This window comes from Antrostomus carolinensis, unplaced genomic scaffold (assembly GCF_000700745.2).
Source record: "Antrostomus carolinensis isolate BGI_N321 unplaced genomic scaffold, ASM70074v2 scaffold20131, whole genome shotgun sequence".
In the NCBI taxonomy this organism is placed as follows: domain Eukaryota; kingdom Metazoa; phylum Chordata; class Aves; order Caprimulgiformes; family Caprimulgidae; genus Antrostomus; species Antrostomus carolinensis.
Window position 1 is genome coordinate 105724 of NW_010292833.1, and position 17090 is coordinate 122813.

The 17090-nt window shown below is 39.9% G+C and overlaps 1 protein-coding gene across 1 annotated transcript in view; it reads right to left on the reverse strand.

Moving 5' to 3' along the window:
* ADAMTS17 (ADAM metallopeptidase with thrombospondin type 1 motif 17) overlaps nucleotides 1-17090 on the reverse strand; it is a gene marked incomplete at its 5' end in the record, with an annotated part of 183263 nt that overhangs the window by 83701 nt on the left and 82472 nt on the right. The window contains 2 exons of the mRNA XM_010177095.2: nucleotides 10431-10581; nucleotides 11906-12046. Of these exons, the coding sequence (XP_010175397.2) occupies nucleotides 10431-10581; nucleotides 11906-12046 (292 nt within the window). The remainder of the gene's footprint in view (nucleotides 1-10430; nucleotides 10582-11905; nucleotides 12047-17090) is intronic.

Genomic DNA, 17090 nt, shown 5'->3' on the forward strand with positions numbered 1-17090 from the left:
CTGTCCTCTGCTCAGTGTCACAGCCACCGGCTCACACTGCCTGCTCTGGCTGAACTTCAGGGTAAAACCAGAAACAACTCCTGGGATACTCCCAGGAACATGTCTGGCTGTCAGCCTTCCCCACCTTTCCCAGCTTTTCAGACTTTTTCACAACACATACTGTTTCTGAAGACGGTGTTTACCTTCCACGTAACTCCATCCCACACGTGTGCCAGCACAGACGCGCAGCATGCGAAGCGCTACGACCACTCACGTGTGGCTCTAGGGAAGTAATCTATTTTAGGTTCTTTAACTCAGTGTTGCAGCTGGAAATGAGGAGAAGCCAGAATTAATTCAGCCAGCTCTTTGCCCACAGGCAGTAAGTCTAGAGTCTGCTCGTTTCTGAGTTAGCTATTGCATCACCACTGTTACTAAAATCAGCATCATTTTGCCCAATGACTTCATATGTTCTCGGTGAGAAGAAAGGGCTCACAAACCCCTTTATCTCAAAGCCTCAGATTATTATCTACAGGGGGGAGCTTCCAAATCTCCAAAGCATAAACAGAATCCAATCAATAAAGATGTCTTTCCCATCAGGAAACAACTCTACAGAAGCTAGTTCTGTCCCTTCCCATTCACTCCCTCATCTTGGATTCATCCACAAAAAGAAAAACTTATTTCTCCTGAAAATGAATTTGTTCCTGCTGCCTCTTGCCCACTGGAAAGAGGAACCTCTTTATTTCTAGCAGCAGAATTAAACCACCACGAAACCAATTTTGCTGTCAAAATGTGAGGATTATGAAGAAGGATTTAGAAAGAGTAAATATCCTTAAGGAAGAGGAGCAAGAGATCACATAACGCGTAGGCACACACAGGCTGGCTTTCAGCAAAGTATCACATCTCTTTTCTTTTGCCAAGGTTTTGGCTTGGCATATAGCTAACCGTGAGAGAAACTAAACAGAATCCTAATTAACACTTACTAAGTACAATAAACAAACAATTTACACACGCTTTCCGGTTCAAAACACTACGTATATGTTCTTCAAGCCTCACAGCATGCTTCTGAGGAGGAATTCTTTACACAACAAGGTGAGAAAAACAATGCCTCCAGTTTCTACCCTGTCGCTGCCTTTAATTTTGGGTGCATAAACAACTGACAATCTACAGTGGATCACAAGGGAGGTGAGCACCGTTGTTAGATGGAGCTTCTTGCTGTTGAAAACTAGATGAAAAGTGTTCAAAATCAGAATCCTGTAAAATTGGAAGGCACTTTTGAAAAGGAACCACACACTGCCCCAGTCAAGATCCCTGTGAAGCTTGGACACATGTATCAGTGGCCAGCTGCTGACCTTTCTCTAGAGCTGATATTCCAGTTTGGAACAAGTGGTAGGTCCAATAGTGGAAGTATCTGTCCAAATGACAGACCTGATCCATAAGTCAAAGGAAGGCTTGATAAAGAATCACAAGGACTACCCTAGAATATTCAGGCAATTGCCAATATCCACTAACTTCTCATTTTAACAAAACTGGGCAACAATCCCATAAATTCAAAATGCGGGAGTTTATTCATTAATGACAAAGTAGAATGGATCTCTCTGCTGTTGGACAGAACGCATTTCAGACTGTATTATAAAACTCAATCATATGATCCTCTTAGATGCAACTAGAAAAGGCTTCTTAAAAACATTTCCCCATTTTCACTACCTTGTGATGACCTTTCTTCTTCAGAACATACAGAAACACATGCACATTATGCTTGTTCAATGAACAGGACCAATAACCTGCCTGCTTGAAGCCAACAAACAAATTTAGAGTCTACTCCCCTTTATATTATTTTTTCCTTCCATGTAACTCCACTAACTCAATGATTGGCCTCTTCATCAAAGCTTGTGTGAGTGGAAAGTCACCACTATCAGACACAAGTATATAAAATCAACAAGATTGTTTTAAGGAGGAAGAGGAGATGGCCCTTGACAGTTAAAGGAAATGGTCCTTGAGAGTTCACTGCTTGCTGGTGCTACTCCTTTTCTTGTAGAACAGTACAAAAAAAATCAACATAGTAATTTCCAAGATTTGTTAATGTTCTGTATCAGAGAAAACAAAACAAACTGAACCCAAACATGAAGGGTGTCACACTGGGTTTGGTTGTGAGCTAGATGGCTTGATATGCATTGCTCCAACTACCAACACATGGCTTCCATATGAAATATACCTTTATATCTATATATATATAATTTATATATAGATATATATATATGGAATGATACCAAGAGCTTTTCTGATCCACAATTAAAACATAAGAATGTTTGCCCTTCATCTTTCAGGAAGAAAGACAAAATATCTGTCAGCTTCCAAAACAGTAACTTACCATGACACACTGCTCACCACAGACAGATCTGGATGTTTAAGGTCTGAATGAAATTATCTGGTTATGATCTTCAGTCAAACAGCCTTTCTAACAGCAGATGAAAGCTGAAGGATTAGAAAAATCCAGAGCTCTTATGTTTTTGACAATGTTAGCAAAAGGAAAAACCAAGCTATTCAAGAGCTGCCCAAAACACACTTAACAGACAGGAAGATGAGCCCTGGAAATGTGTGATGCTGTATCCAGAAATTGTTCCAATCTGGGGGAGATACAAGAAACCAGTATTTTGACAAGTGAAGAGTGGTTTGAGATGCCTGACTGGAAATACTTTAAGGAGGGCAACTTTTCAAAGCTGGTAGAAGCTCAGGGCTTCTGGAAAACCACGCAGCTTCCCTGAGACTTAAAATCAGACACTGAAAAATGGACACATTACTTTATTCGAAAATTTAGGCCATGATTGAACCTCCTGAACGTACAGCAGGATGAAAGAAAAACTGAGAAAAGCAGCAACGGCAGGGACAGTGCACAGAAATGCAAATATGAAGGGCTAGTAAGGAAGCTGCTCACAAGGAGTTCAAGAAACAAGAATGGATCCTGCCAGACAAGCAGTGGAAGAGTCTCATACTGCCAGAGAAGGCACAAGTGAGCAGAAATACTTTGTTTGAACTGTACATTGGGAAGCAAACGATGAAGCAGAAAAACACTTAGAGCAGAAAAACTCTAGTTTTAGCAATTTCTGGTGGTTACAAAGCAAACTAAATGCCTTCTCCATTGTCTAAAGTGTTTCTTTGCAAAGCACCAGTTCTGTTTTATTTTTTCATATACCTGGAATTAAAGAAATAATAAAAAGAAAGAGATTGGAAAGATAGTATTAATGAGACCACAAACTAATTTTGTGGTAAAGTAGCCTACTCCAAATACTAATCTTTTCAGTGCCTATAGGGCATTCATTAAACTAGTTCCTGTGGGTCACAGACACACAGAAATTCAAGAAGAAAAAGATAAGCTTTATCCACCTTCCTACCAACACAGAATTCTTTCTTGCTGTATGTGCTCTGCAGCTTTGCCGAGCCAACTTTTCAGCATCTTAAATGAGAGAATTCAACTGTACATGTTACATCAGCTGAAGAAATTATGGAAATATCTTTATGTGGTCAAACCTGGAAAAAATAGAGACCTGTGGTACAAGGCACTGGAACAGAGCCACTCCTTTGAAATAAATGTTAGAAATTTTGTACTTCAACTTCTCACCAATTACTACTGCAGTATGCTCAGAAGCACTGTAGATAATCAACTATGTCACAACCACAGCAGCTATATTGGCACAGTGCTGTCCATTCCATGTGTTAAGTGCTGCTCTGAGGTTCATACTACACGTACCCCAACAAGAGGTCACAGTACTGTGCTATCATCTATCTCAGGAGAAGATATCTGCCCATGATGAAGGAAGGACAAGAGCTCCAGGCAAGCTTCATAATCAACCTGATCTGTTCCACCTAATATTATGTTTACAACTTAGAGCCTCAAATTCTGACCTTGAACTTTGCAACATCCATCTCTTATTGTCTTCAGTGAGAGTAATGTTCACTCAGTAACTCCCAGCAAACTCCTCAAGCCTTAACACCTGATTGTAGGATGTGAAAAGTATTGATTTTTTAAACAACAGGCACTTTTGTCCATTTAAAAAAAACCACCCCAAAAACCAAAGAAAAACTAGTGAAATTAAAAAAAAGAAATTACAGCTCGTGTTTCTTGGCCACGGGGAAAGAGAAGAAAAGGACAGTAAAATAAATATAGATATGTACACACGTTGTTCAGATGTGGTTGTGAAGATTACGGGAGTTTTCTCCTGAAGTGTTTTGCAGATGGGAAGTTCCCAGAAGGCCAATGGGAGAGGTCTGAATGCCCTTCAAGCTTGTTATACACTATTTTCAGGCTGATACTCAATCGTATTTTGGCTAATTTTGTTAAGTTCAAATCTCAGCTGTAGATGCCACATCACAAGGCTACACTAATTCTTTCTCCCTCCCCTTGTGCCTTAATAAAAAACGTAGGATTGCCAAGCTCAAGTGCTTGATTCTTAGTAGGCACTCTGTATTATTTTTAAGAGTTTATTATTTTTATATTCTTAAATTTCCACATTGTATTTTTATAATTTTATTTTGATTCCCTTCTCTCTTTTTATTTTACTTTAAACCACTGCACCAGAATGTGTTTTGACCATCTTCCAAACTGAAACACGTACAAAAATTTCTGAAGCATTCCAATAATTGTAAACTGGGCTGTGCTGCCCAGGCAGGAACTCTGCTTCTCTCTCTTAAACAAAAAGTATTTCCACTGAAAATAAAGAGAAAAAGGTCTTTTTGCAACATACAGAAGCAGTGAAATAGGACACTTCAGTTTCACATGAAACAGGCAATGTGAAAATAATCTGAATTTTAACAACATACATTAGGGAAACGATACAGTTTGGCAATTAAGGAAATTGTTACCTTAACTTCTAAAAAAGAAAATCTTCTAATTTTATTTTAGAATTGCCAGGCTTCTATCCTGCAAGCCTCAAGGAAACCAAACCCATCCTCTTTCAGATTTATGATTATTATTATATCTATGCAGAAGCTAAAGTGTGTAATGGAAAATTATGCAGACAAAGTCCCTGGCTGTACAGAAAATGACAATGCAACCTATTATTTTCAGGATAAATAAGCTCTCAATCTAATTACCACGTTCTTGTAAATATTCTATACATTACTAAATAATAGGGTTTACTATCATCGTCTGGATCTTGCAAATGACTCTGCAAAGAAAAAACAGACAGAGGCCCATTGATTCCCATGCATGGAGACCAAGAGTCCACTCCAGCAGTTTCTTTACAAGATCAAGACCACAGAGAGCCCCACAATTGCTCAATTATATTCACCACCACACCATCAAATATGAAAACTGAAGGGATGCGAAAAATCCACTTGATTATTACAATCGTTGTTCCTCTTTTACTTTGGTTTTTTGGTTCCTCTCCTTTTCCATTTTAGCCCAGAAATCTAGTCCTCTGGCTTACAATCGGCTTTACACTCTCGTTCTGTGCTGCTGCCCTGTCACTTTTAGATCCTAGGAAATACTTATATTTGTTAAAAAAACCCACTGGAACTGAAGAACAAACACTAGAGTCAATTCTAGCTGTCTTAAATTTTCTAAAAACAGTGTCATGTCAAAATCCACATTCCCAGTTACATCTGAGTTGACAGTGTCCCTCTTTCAGAAAACAATCTCTCTGTAGCGACGCTAATCTCTTTCCACATGCCATTTTAGCCTAAGCACATTTTTGACTCAAAACAATACGGAAAGATAATGGTTATGTAAAAACCCGCAAAAATGTGTTAATAATAAATAAGCCAAAAGGCATATAAAACAAAAAGCCAAACACTGGATACAAGAGATAGAAATCACATTTTTTTCCGTAAATATAATTTCAGTGCAAAAGCCTGTGTTAGTAGGCATGCCAGTCTGAAAAATAAACCCAGTGTTCTGATTAAACACGCAGCATATTTTCATGTGAGGTTATGAACAATGCGCTTTTACGCATTTCTGGTGGAGAAACACCATCTCTGCTCTGTGAGAGGTTCAGCAAAAAGCATCTGTGCTTCTCTTCTCTCTGACAGCACTGCTAAGTAAAGGGGACAGCAAAGGGTTAAAGTCTCCTCTCTGCAGAAGCCTTCATCGCTTGAGTGGGGTTGCATTTTTTTGCTTCCTCTTTCGTAGGTGGCAAATGAATTCACAATATTTGATTCAATGCACAGTGGGGATCTGAAGAAGAGAGGTCAGACAGGTTGAATTTCCAGCAATTTGGACAACTTAGCACGTTAGCCCTGGACTGACATGAACATTTAGCAACCAGAATCCCCAAAGATCTCTGTGTTTCATGTACACTGATAACTCACTATGCAGTGTCAAAGGGGCACTGCTGCAACTCACATCACGATTTTGCTCAGAGCTTGAGAATGACATGCTCATCTATTTAATATCTGCTCAAAACAACGCATCTCCCTCAAAATAAAGAACATTGTGTAAACTCTTAGGTGGGCCGAAAGCTCTTCTAGCACTGCAAGGGGCACGACTGTACAGCCTCCCACCTGAAAACAGGCAGCACGTCTAGTATGGCAGAATCATAGAATGGTTTGGGTTGGAAGGGACCTTAAAGCTCATCCAGTTCCAACCCCCCTGCCAGCAGCAGGGACACCTTCCACTAGACCAGGTTGCTCAAAGCCTCATCCAGCCTGGCCTTCAACACTTCGAGCGAGGGGGCATCCACAACTTCCCTGGGCAACCTGTTCCAGTGTCTGACCACCCTCACAGTGAAGAACTTCTTCCTAATTTCTAATCTAAACCTCCCCTCTTTCAGCTTAAACCCATTTCCCCTTGTTTTGTCATTAACTGCCCTTATGAAAAGTCCTTCCCCAGCTTTCTTGTAGCCCCTTCAGGTACTGGGAGGCCGCTATAAGATCTCCCCGGAGCCTTCTCTTTTCCAGGCTGAACAGCCCCAACTTTCTCAGCCTGCCTTCATAGGAGAGGTGCTCCAGCCCTTGGATCATCCTGGTGGCCTCCTCTGGACTTGTTCTAGCTGCTCCAGGTCTCTCTTGTGTTGGGAGCTCCAGAACTGGACTCAATTTGTATATGAAGAAATGTAGAAGCACATTTGTATGTCCCATTAGATAAACATTCTCGTTGATCAGACAATGCCTAATTAACATTTGCAATGGGAAAGAGAACAGAAAGCACCATGTGAAAGCATGGCTGATCCCTTTGCATGTTACTGGAGAAAACTATGCAACTTAGATATGAAGAGGGAACTACTGAAGGGTCTTGAGATATTTATCACCATATGTGAGACCATCTCACTTGAGAACTGTCCAACTTCTATTTTCTTATTTAGTTCCTAAGATCAAAACTAATTCTTCCATGGAGTAAATGAAAACATTTACTTTCCTGATGATGAGCAAGGACTCATCCATCTAACAGGTTAATGTTAATCCAAAACCAGTCACCTCGATGTATCTCAAACCAATAAAACTATGAGGAGTGCACACACCTAAACAGACTTGCATTGATGTTACAGCACGAGATCCTAAGTTATACATCTTGGAGGTCACAGATTACAACAATGGGCTATGATTAAGCCAATTATCATATACTCATGCTGTTAATTAGTTCATTTTTTAAAATTTTAGTATATTAAAATGTAGATGTAGTGGCCAAGCAAATTAAAAAGGAATGTCAAGAGGTACAGTCTGTGTAAAACTGAGCCTCCCTCAGTTTTAATTTCTGTTCTGCAAATTTGGAGCAGAATAGCTGCAGGATACCTGGTTTGATAAAGTTAAAATTCTGAGGGCTACAATTTTCTACTAGGGCATCTGAGTTGTCATTAAAAACAAACATGGAAGAAGAATTTTGGAGATGCAATCTGAAATATCCAGATAGGGTTGAATATTCACAGATTAACTATCTAGTTGGACCAGTGTCTGAGGTCCAAACACTGCCAAGCATTTAGGCACCTGACTCTGAAGGCAAAGGAGATTACATTCCTTTAAAAATTTGTGCCTTGATGCCTTTAAGGAAAAAGCTTACTGCACAGAAAGTTTCTGCAGTTTCTCAAAAATGTCAACGTTTTGGATTCATCTAATCTCTGAAATTCACCCTACAAGCAGATTGTATGGCATTTTTGAATATAGTTTGCCCGATATAATTACGTAGCTCAACTATCTCCAATGAAATGTTATAATGTAACTCTTTTATTAAATAAGAAAATAGACAGTAGACACATGTAATCATAAAAAGATTGAGCAGGCTAATTTCCCAAAGTTTATTTCCTTTTTGTAACAAATATTTACTGTCAAATGTTTATTACTTTTACATTTGGATTTTTTTAATACTTTATTGAATTAAAAATACCACATTACCATTGGCTAAAAGAGGAGACAGCTGTATTTGCCAATAATTTCTACAACTAATGCCAATGACTAGTGCCAATTTTTTTTGGTTCATATTTTTGTAGACAGCTTTGAGACTTACGATACAAGCATTCTGCAGATGAGGCATGAGAAACACAAAGGTGAAAAGGAACAAAAACTTCGAAGTTTGAAAAATTAAAGCTGATCATTTCCTCTAAAGAATTTCCTTCCATTGCCTTGAAACGCCAGTTCAGAGTAGCATAACAGGATGCAAATGTTTACTTAAATTAATGGCATGTGCAATAATTGATCCAAAGCTTCACAGTGTGAATCTGAACTCTTAACGCATATCTGTACCAGGAAAATATTTCTAAATAAGTGATTGCAAATTGGTTTTAATCTGCTGAAGTTCTAGAAGGCTTTTCATCAGAAAGTACTAAAGTCCTTACACAACATGCTTTTCTTTGGGAGACACGGAAAAAAGGGGTGATGAAGGGAAAAAAGGGGTGATGAAGGGAAAAAAGGGGTGATGAAGGGAAAAAGCACCATTTTCTTCGTGTTGTAAAGATGTCAAGTAATAAGACTGGTGAAAAATCTTGGGAGACGCAAACACCTGCTGTCTGTGTCTTATAGAGAAGAACAGTGCTTCTTGGCTTGTTATTCTGGCAAGCAACTTGTCCCTGAAGCAATTCCAGACTGGACATGCAATTTCTGCATCAGAAATGTTGACCACCTACCAGTAGGCTGACATTCTCATTAAACACTGGACTATCCAGAAACAGAATGTTTTTTATTGCAACAAGGGAAATGGCAAGTATCTGTTCCAACACCAGTCAAGCTGGGTGACACCCACACAAGTGGAAGAACTTGAATCATCCTGAATATATCTGGGGTTTCCTTTACAGACCTATATTCTACCACTTTGCTTCCAGTACAGTAGTCCTGGTGGTCTGCATTTTCTTGATGGAGCTGGAAAATACGACCTACCCAGATTCTTTTCTTATTGTTTTATATTAGCTAGTTTCCAAATCCAAAACAAATAAAACAGCAAATGTGAAACTAAGAGCATGTTCCCAGGACTTGCATGTGTTCAACAGTTTTAGTAATTTGGCTCTTAGAAACCTCAGTTATCACTGATTATTATTTTCTTTGTTAACATTGATTTAAGATCCCAAGATTGTTCAGAATGGGAACAAGGGACAACTAGAAAATACAAATGGGTAGTTAATGACAGCAAGAAACCTGGCTGCTTCATTTCTGTCTATATAGGACAGAATGCTGCCAGCTGGTGTGGGTGACAGGACATAGTGCTTCATTACCTTCTTCTGAGGCCGTGCTGGAAGTAAGCATTTCTCCAGTCCCTATCTAAAGTGGGATGCAGACAAGCTCTGGTCAGAATGGAGACATCTAATTATGTGCAAGACCTTAGGAAAAGTTTAGCTGTCTAAATTCCAGAGAACAAGTCAGACAGGCTCATCTCAAATATAACCTACTTACAGAGACACCAAAAATCAGTGTTTCCATTTTGCCAATCAACCACAGGATGTAAGTCATGTTGCACCTAAATCCTGAATAAACATCATGTTGCTTAGAAAACACACAGGAAGAGACTTAATTCTGCACAAAGCTCTAAATGGCCTCATCAAACAAGCAGTCATTAATATTTCCTTGGCACATAGTTAGAGTCACCTCCTAAGAACATTGTAGTGGTCTGAAAGTGAAGTCTACTGAAAGATCCAGACAGTCATCTAAGATGACTTTGTGGAAGTAGGCAAGAACTCTTGTGAGAAGAGACTTTCCCTCAGCTGAACTTCCAGCAAAACAACCTCTACTGACTACTTCAGCAGAACAGTGTCAAAAGGAGCTGTCCCTAAATTAAGACCAAGTACAAACAAAAGTTCTTCTGCTCTAGGAGACTAACAAGAGCAGTGTGGAGAAAGGAGGATGGCTGCATAAGAAGGTGGTGTTGAGATGAAGGCCCACAGGAGTTTGACTACTGATTTTGTTTCAGTAGTGCTGAACACACTGAAAATCCCATGAAGTAGTTCTGAGGAAAGTACAGGCTCCTTTTCTTCCCCAGTGCTTGACAGTTTTATTTCCACTTCCCACCTTGTTTCCAGATACACGCCACGAGCTCTTACCTCCATATTCTTACAGAATGTAGCATTGGTCCCAAAAAGTATCTGGCACTGTTCATCGGCACTGTAGTGCATTCCAGGCAGCTTGTGAGGGAGCCGCACCGCGTATTGGCTTCGGGGGTCTGTTACCAGCAAACAGGTGCTGACCTTGGACCTGTGGAGTGTAAAAATTAAATATGCCTTTAAGGGAAAGCACCTTTGAACTGGAGTGTTAGATCACTGACACAGAGAAGCTGTTGTCCTCTCTTTACCAGGCAATCTGATGACCTCATGTGAAGCAGTGCTGATTTTTCCCAGTATATATCTAGAAGTCTTCTAAATAATTGGAAACTACGGATAGAAATGTCCTTGGGAACTCATCCCTGTCCCCAGGCCTCAAGGGACAATTGACTATATTCACATCATTCTGGGTTAAACATTTGTCTAAGCTATTCCTAAAAATCTGATGGAGACTCAATTCTACCCTCAGGCTATCTAGTCCAAAGCTTCAGGAGCCTTACAGTGACAGCTAGAAAGACTTCTATCATGTCTCACCTGAAACCCCCTAGCTGAATTTTAAGACCTTGACTTCTTTTCTTATCCATCACAGACATAAAGGAAAGATTTTTCCCTTTGTCTTCACAACAAGCTTTTACAAATTGGAGTATCACTTTGTCATCTCCTCTCTGTCAGGGACCAGAGTGAGTTCAGATGCAGCTTCTTTTTCAACTTCATGCCTTTAATGTACCAGTAGATCTGCCATTCTCTTTCATTATTTTCCTTTCTCTCCCAAATCTGACCCTCAGAGTGGGGAATTTTCCACACTGAACCCATTTCTAGCAACAAAAGCACTGGCCACTGTGCCAGACACTGTTTGTCAGAAAACTGCACTGTAGGTTTAAGATCACAATTACAGAGTTTGGACAATTCCAGTGCTTGCTACAGCACATGAAAGTTAACAAGCAGGAGGTCAGAAATCCTTCCTGAACTGTTGAACATGATGAACTGAAATACAGATGCAGTGGGAAAGAAGTTTATAGCGAATTGTTTAAGACCAACGCTCACTGAGGGGTGAGAAAACACATCAGAATTACCTCTAGGCAAAAGAAAAGTTTCCATAAAACACAAACTATTTAATAATAATAATGACAGGAAAAGCCACAGCACAGCTGGCAGTATCCTTCCATGGAGAAGATTTTTTTCAGGCCACCTACACACAGATTTCTGTCATCACAAACATGAGGGCATTTTTTTTTTGTAAAATTATGATTTGGGATCGGTTTTAAGAAGCTATCAGCACATTGACAACTAAACATAATTCTTCTGCCTCTCTGTAAACCTCAGTTTCAAAGGGGCTACTGAGAGACAGATTCAAACTTGCACACCCTAATGACACATGCAAACACTTTTTTTAAAGGAAAATTGTTTAAACTCTAACTTTCAAATAACACATCAGATTCTTGCCTGATAGGATTTTTGATAATCAGCACAATCCTTACTTTAGGAAGTTTTCAAGGTCATCGCGGCTGCATGAAGACCAGGAAAGGTCACTTGGGTTCCTGCCCTTCACCCATTCTCCAGACATAATATGAGACCTCCCTGCGCAGGGTTGATGATCATCATCATGGCTCATTCCCATGCTGTTTGGTTAAAACAAAACAAGACAAAAAAAACCTATCAAGTTATGATGTGGGTTTCTCATTTCCCGTTGGACTTAGCAGTGACGCTCTTAGCAATGAACAAGTCAAAACCAGGCTGCACATACAACACAACCATTCACCTACTGCTCTGGGCACCTGTTTAATGAAAAAACTATAGGTTCCTTCAATTTATCCATTGCCTTAATTCCACAAAGGTCTTAGTATTTTGTGTGTTTGAAACTTTTAAATGTGCTTCTTATGGACTTTCCTACCAGGAAATGTAACTACTTGAGGGTTCGTGAGATGTGAACATGGAGAAGTGATGTAGCACAGGCAAAGGAATCTGCTAGAATATCAAAGCTAATATTTATTGAAAATTTTTGATTTCTTTCACAAATCTAGTGGATATGGTCCCTATAATCATACTGAGATGAGCCAATTTTATTGTTGTGTCGGTGTGAATTTGGAATAACTCTCCTGTTAGGGAAAAAATTACTCTAGATTTGTGGTATTATACAATCTCTCTCTCACCTAACTTTGAAGCTGATCCTTCTTTCAGCAGTGGGTTGGATCGGACGACCTCCAGTGGCCCTTCCAACCTAAATTAGTCTATGACTCCACAACAGCAAGCCTCAGATAGGAGCCTGAGGCAGAATCAAGGCCTCATTTCTGCAAAGCACTGTCCAAACAAGCACCACCTCTGTACCATGCAACTCAGCAAGAACAGAATGTGACCTACTCAGTGAAACAAACCATCCAAACAAACAGCAGATTGTGTAGTATAAATGTACACGGAGGAATTCAAACACATTCAGATAGGATTTCAAAAAGTATTAATAAGTAGAAAAGCATTACTTTAACCTCCACCTACTTCTCACTCAGAGAAGTTGGATGGAGGTTAAACTACCATTCTACCATTAGTGGAGTCCCTATCATTGGGCTGCTACCATAAATCACTGTTCAGAATAAACCTCTGTGGCCACTACAGGAAGGTGAGACTCCTCTGCTGGAGGTAAGCCTTTGTGAAGAGCCTTCATATCAGTAAAATGTCAGAAGTCTTGACTGGCAGTCCCACATTCAGCCCATGATACCATGCTGCCTGGTAGAAAAAGTGAGTTAAGGGTTTCCATCCTACTTTGAAATGATCATTAAAATAATTTTTAAAGATCATACGGAATAGTAATATTAGGAAAGGTTAACATTCTTCCTTCGATTCCAACATGAAGTGGAAAATGGCTTTCAGACAAAAGGTGCTTTGTATGGCCAGTGTCACTTTCTAGCAAAATAAGTCACCATTTTGGGGTTGAAAACACAGATTAATAGGAACTGGCTATGTCTCCAGCTGGCTGGCCTCAGCAAGCCAGGAGCAGTGCCTTGAAATACGGCATTGGACTCTTTAATCCATGCTATTTCTCTACAAATCAGAGGCTCCTGTTTGCTTTCTGACTATGCTTTTGGCTTTGCTTCTCTCCAGTTTTGGGAGTCAACCGTTCAAAGCCTAAACATGACATACACATCTAGTTGCAATGAACCAAAACCGGCTTCAGCAGTTTGATAATTGTGGCTCACATTAAACCACCATCTACGCTATTTTTAGCTTAAAGTGAAGATTATATGGTGAAGTCTATTATTTTAGGTTTATCTCCAGGGACATCATTATTTATAGCAAAACTACATTTAACATAATTTTTAGACTCAGAAGTTCATAGTAATTCTGGTTTTTAAACCTTTGTGGGTTTAAATGAACACAGCAGAAACATTAACATGAAGCACATTTTGTTTGATGCACGCAGGAATAATTTAACAGTCTATTAGTAACTCTAACTTCAAAACACTAAAGAGTGAAATTCCTGCTCCACTGAAGTGAATGGGAGTTTTGCCATTGACTTCAATGGAGCCTGGATTTCACTCCAAATATTTTACCCATGTTGTTTCTACACACAGAGAAAAATCTTCACATGCTAGAAAGAAAGTTCCAGCAGTATTCCTCCAATGCAAATAAGTCCATCTAAAGTTCATATTCCTAAAAGTCAGGAAAGGAAGAACTAAGTACCATGAAGCAAGGTATGTAACTTGCTGGAAATCTTCCAGAGGAAAGTTTTCTTGCCCAAAAATGCCAGCATCCGGCAATCGTGTTAACTTTTCTAATGGAAACAAGGCAGGTTTCCAAGGTTTCTTTCAGCTTGCCTGCCCTGTGACTGCCACAGTGCTGAGACTCAAAGTTGGGTCCTTCAGGTTTCTGCTCTGTCAGGGCTCACGTGTGATGGGACTTGGGAGCACTCCCATTCTGGCAGCTTCCTGAACAGCCTCCTGGTCAGCACGTCAGCGGTTCCACTTGAAAAAGTGAAAACAAACCATCTTCCTGACTTTCCAAAGTGTTTTCATCTCCCTTATTTTATCTCTTCCACAAAAAACTAGCGTTCAGTCTTGAGTTCCTTAAGATTAATGCCTTAGCTTTCTGATTAACTTCATTTATTCTCTGTTAAATTTGTTGAATGTGGGACTTTTTTTTTATTGGCAAACAACAAGGGCAACAGTTACTAATTACTACATTCCTGTCCTTTATTTTAAACCTGACCTCATGAAAAATGTCTGCCTAGGAGAAATGCTGATGCTAACATTCATTACTCAGCTTTGCAGGGGTGTTTGAGGCAGACAGAACGTATTCTCTGTAAAGACTAAGTCAGAACTCACATCTCAGAGTTATTTACAGGCTTCTTCTGAAATCCATTCTGTTCTTGCATGTGTGGAAATTGACGCCTTTCTGAATCATTCCTGATTTCTTAAAAGAAATTCTTTAAATTAAAGTCGTAAGCATAAAGGAATTGAGCCTGAGCTATTGGTATAAAGCAAAGGAGCTCTGCTAAGTCAAAAGAACCATGCCAGTTAATATTAACTTGGGATCTGGCCTCAAGGTACATAGGCAACCTCTACTGGCCTCTCTCTGATGAGTTTCTGGTAGAATGAAACCAGTAACACCTTTGGAGCCTGTTTTAATTGGCAGTGTAGAACTTTTCCCAGCATCTACTTTACCTTACAATGACTCACTTGAGGAAAGGATTAAATGACCTGCAGGTCTAAGGCATACCCTAGCATGCTAACACATTCTTTTCTGAAGTTCAAGGGTCTCCAGCTACATCAAAGGGATTGGTTTTTCCTAAACACATAGTAAATGTAATGCCATGCTGATTCTTTTCACTAATGAATAGTCCCCTTCCTTTTAACAGAAATAAATCGGACAGAGCATTATGTGTTTGTACTAAACAGCAGCGCAAGCGCTGATGCAGTACTTTGCATTTTCTTTGTGATCATCTAATCTTACCTGCTATTCAGCAGTTCACATGGAATTAGAAGCAGATAATCAGTCTCTTGAAATATTCTGCCATGGGAAGGAGGTCTGTTCTTACATGAACAGATCTTGAAACAAGAGCTGATAAGAATGGCTCTGAGATTAGAAGCATGAATGTCAAAATGGCACTACATTGCCCTGCAAACCCACTGCCCTCTGTGCTCTCCGAGTCAGAACAATGCATTTCATCAGGAAGAGTAAACACATGCTGCACATTATCCTTCACACAGCAGAGCCATTACAGATGAGCAGGACTCAGTTTCCCTTTGCGCTGTTACTATCACAGTCACTAGCTCCATTCTAAGCACAGGGTAAATTTCAGCCTTTGGTTCATCACATTCTCCTCCTGAAGACAATGAGATTCCACAAAGGCAAACGAGAACTTCTTAAACTGTCAGCTCTTAAACCCATTTCATTTTATATTTATTCAGAGTAAGCACAACAGGACACTGGTTTCACACTCCAGCTTCTTTTCTAATATAAATAATGCATTGGTTATCAGTCAAAGACACTAAGGCGTCACCGAGGGAGTCCTGCAGCATATTTATTGTTACTCATCATATGTGAATCCAGAAACAAGCTGACTGACCAGCCTGAGCTCTGACCGTTAACATAATCACAGCAAGGCAAATTTTATCAGGAGTCACAGGGAGGCAGCGACATCAGATCTCTTTGATGCTGTTTTTTTTGTAGAACCAACTCCTTAAAGTAGCATTGCTATGAATAAAAAATAGTATGCAGTCCCTCAAAGCCCTGGCCTCTCTGAAGTCTGTGCTTCTTTCCAGGACACTATTCTCTGTCAGAGTCTACACAGCAATCACAACTGGGTCAGGATGCCAGAATTACACTCCAGGCCTGAGCCAGCCAATTTCTTGTGTAACCCTTTTTAGCTAAATGCAATTAACAGCCATTTGTTTTCCCACAGCAATGCCAAATAAATGCACTTGCTTTGTTTGTTTGGTCATTAACGGAGCTTCTCCTCTAAACAGTTAATGTAACTAAACTGCTCTGTTTATCCTTGGTTCATTTTCCAATGTTTCCTGTTATTCTTAAAAAGCCTGAGCCAAAGTGCACCAAAGCCTGTGGTTAAGTCTCCTACTGCCTTCAATGCACTGTCCGTTGCACCTCCAAGTTCTTAAGGTCATGTATACAAACCTTCATAGAACCACTAGGACTCTCAATAGGTTTCCTATTAAAAGCCCCAGATCTGAGTTATAAGGCCAAAGAGTGGGGAAAACTGATTTAGGAGATGCTTTAAATTTTTTCAACAGCTGTAACAGACCACTTGAGAAATCCCCAGGATTACCATCATAAACTCCTCTCTGGTGGGGAGAGATGATGAAGTAGGGGCAAGAGGCAAGTTTGATACAAAATACTATCAGCAATAAAAGAAGAGCTTTTCTCCATAAAAAGGCAAAAAGAGGGTAGGAAGTGAAAGAAAGAATTATGAATAAGAGAAACCTGAAAAAAAACACATCCAGAAGTGGAAACGCCATGAGCTTCTACAACCCCTCTGTTTCAAATGAGCACTTCAGCTAGCTGTTAATGAGAGCTTCTCCACAGCCTCCCTGTGAAAGCCAGACCACTCCACTGGACTGCAAATAATTGATGGTGAGTCAAATGCTGGTTCACTTTAGAAATGAGTGACACGCAGGACTGGCAAGGCTACCCAAGGCAACCTGGCTCTCACCCCAG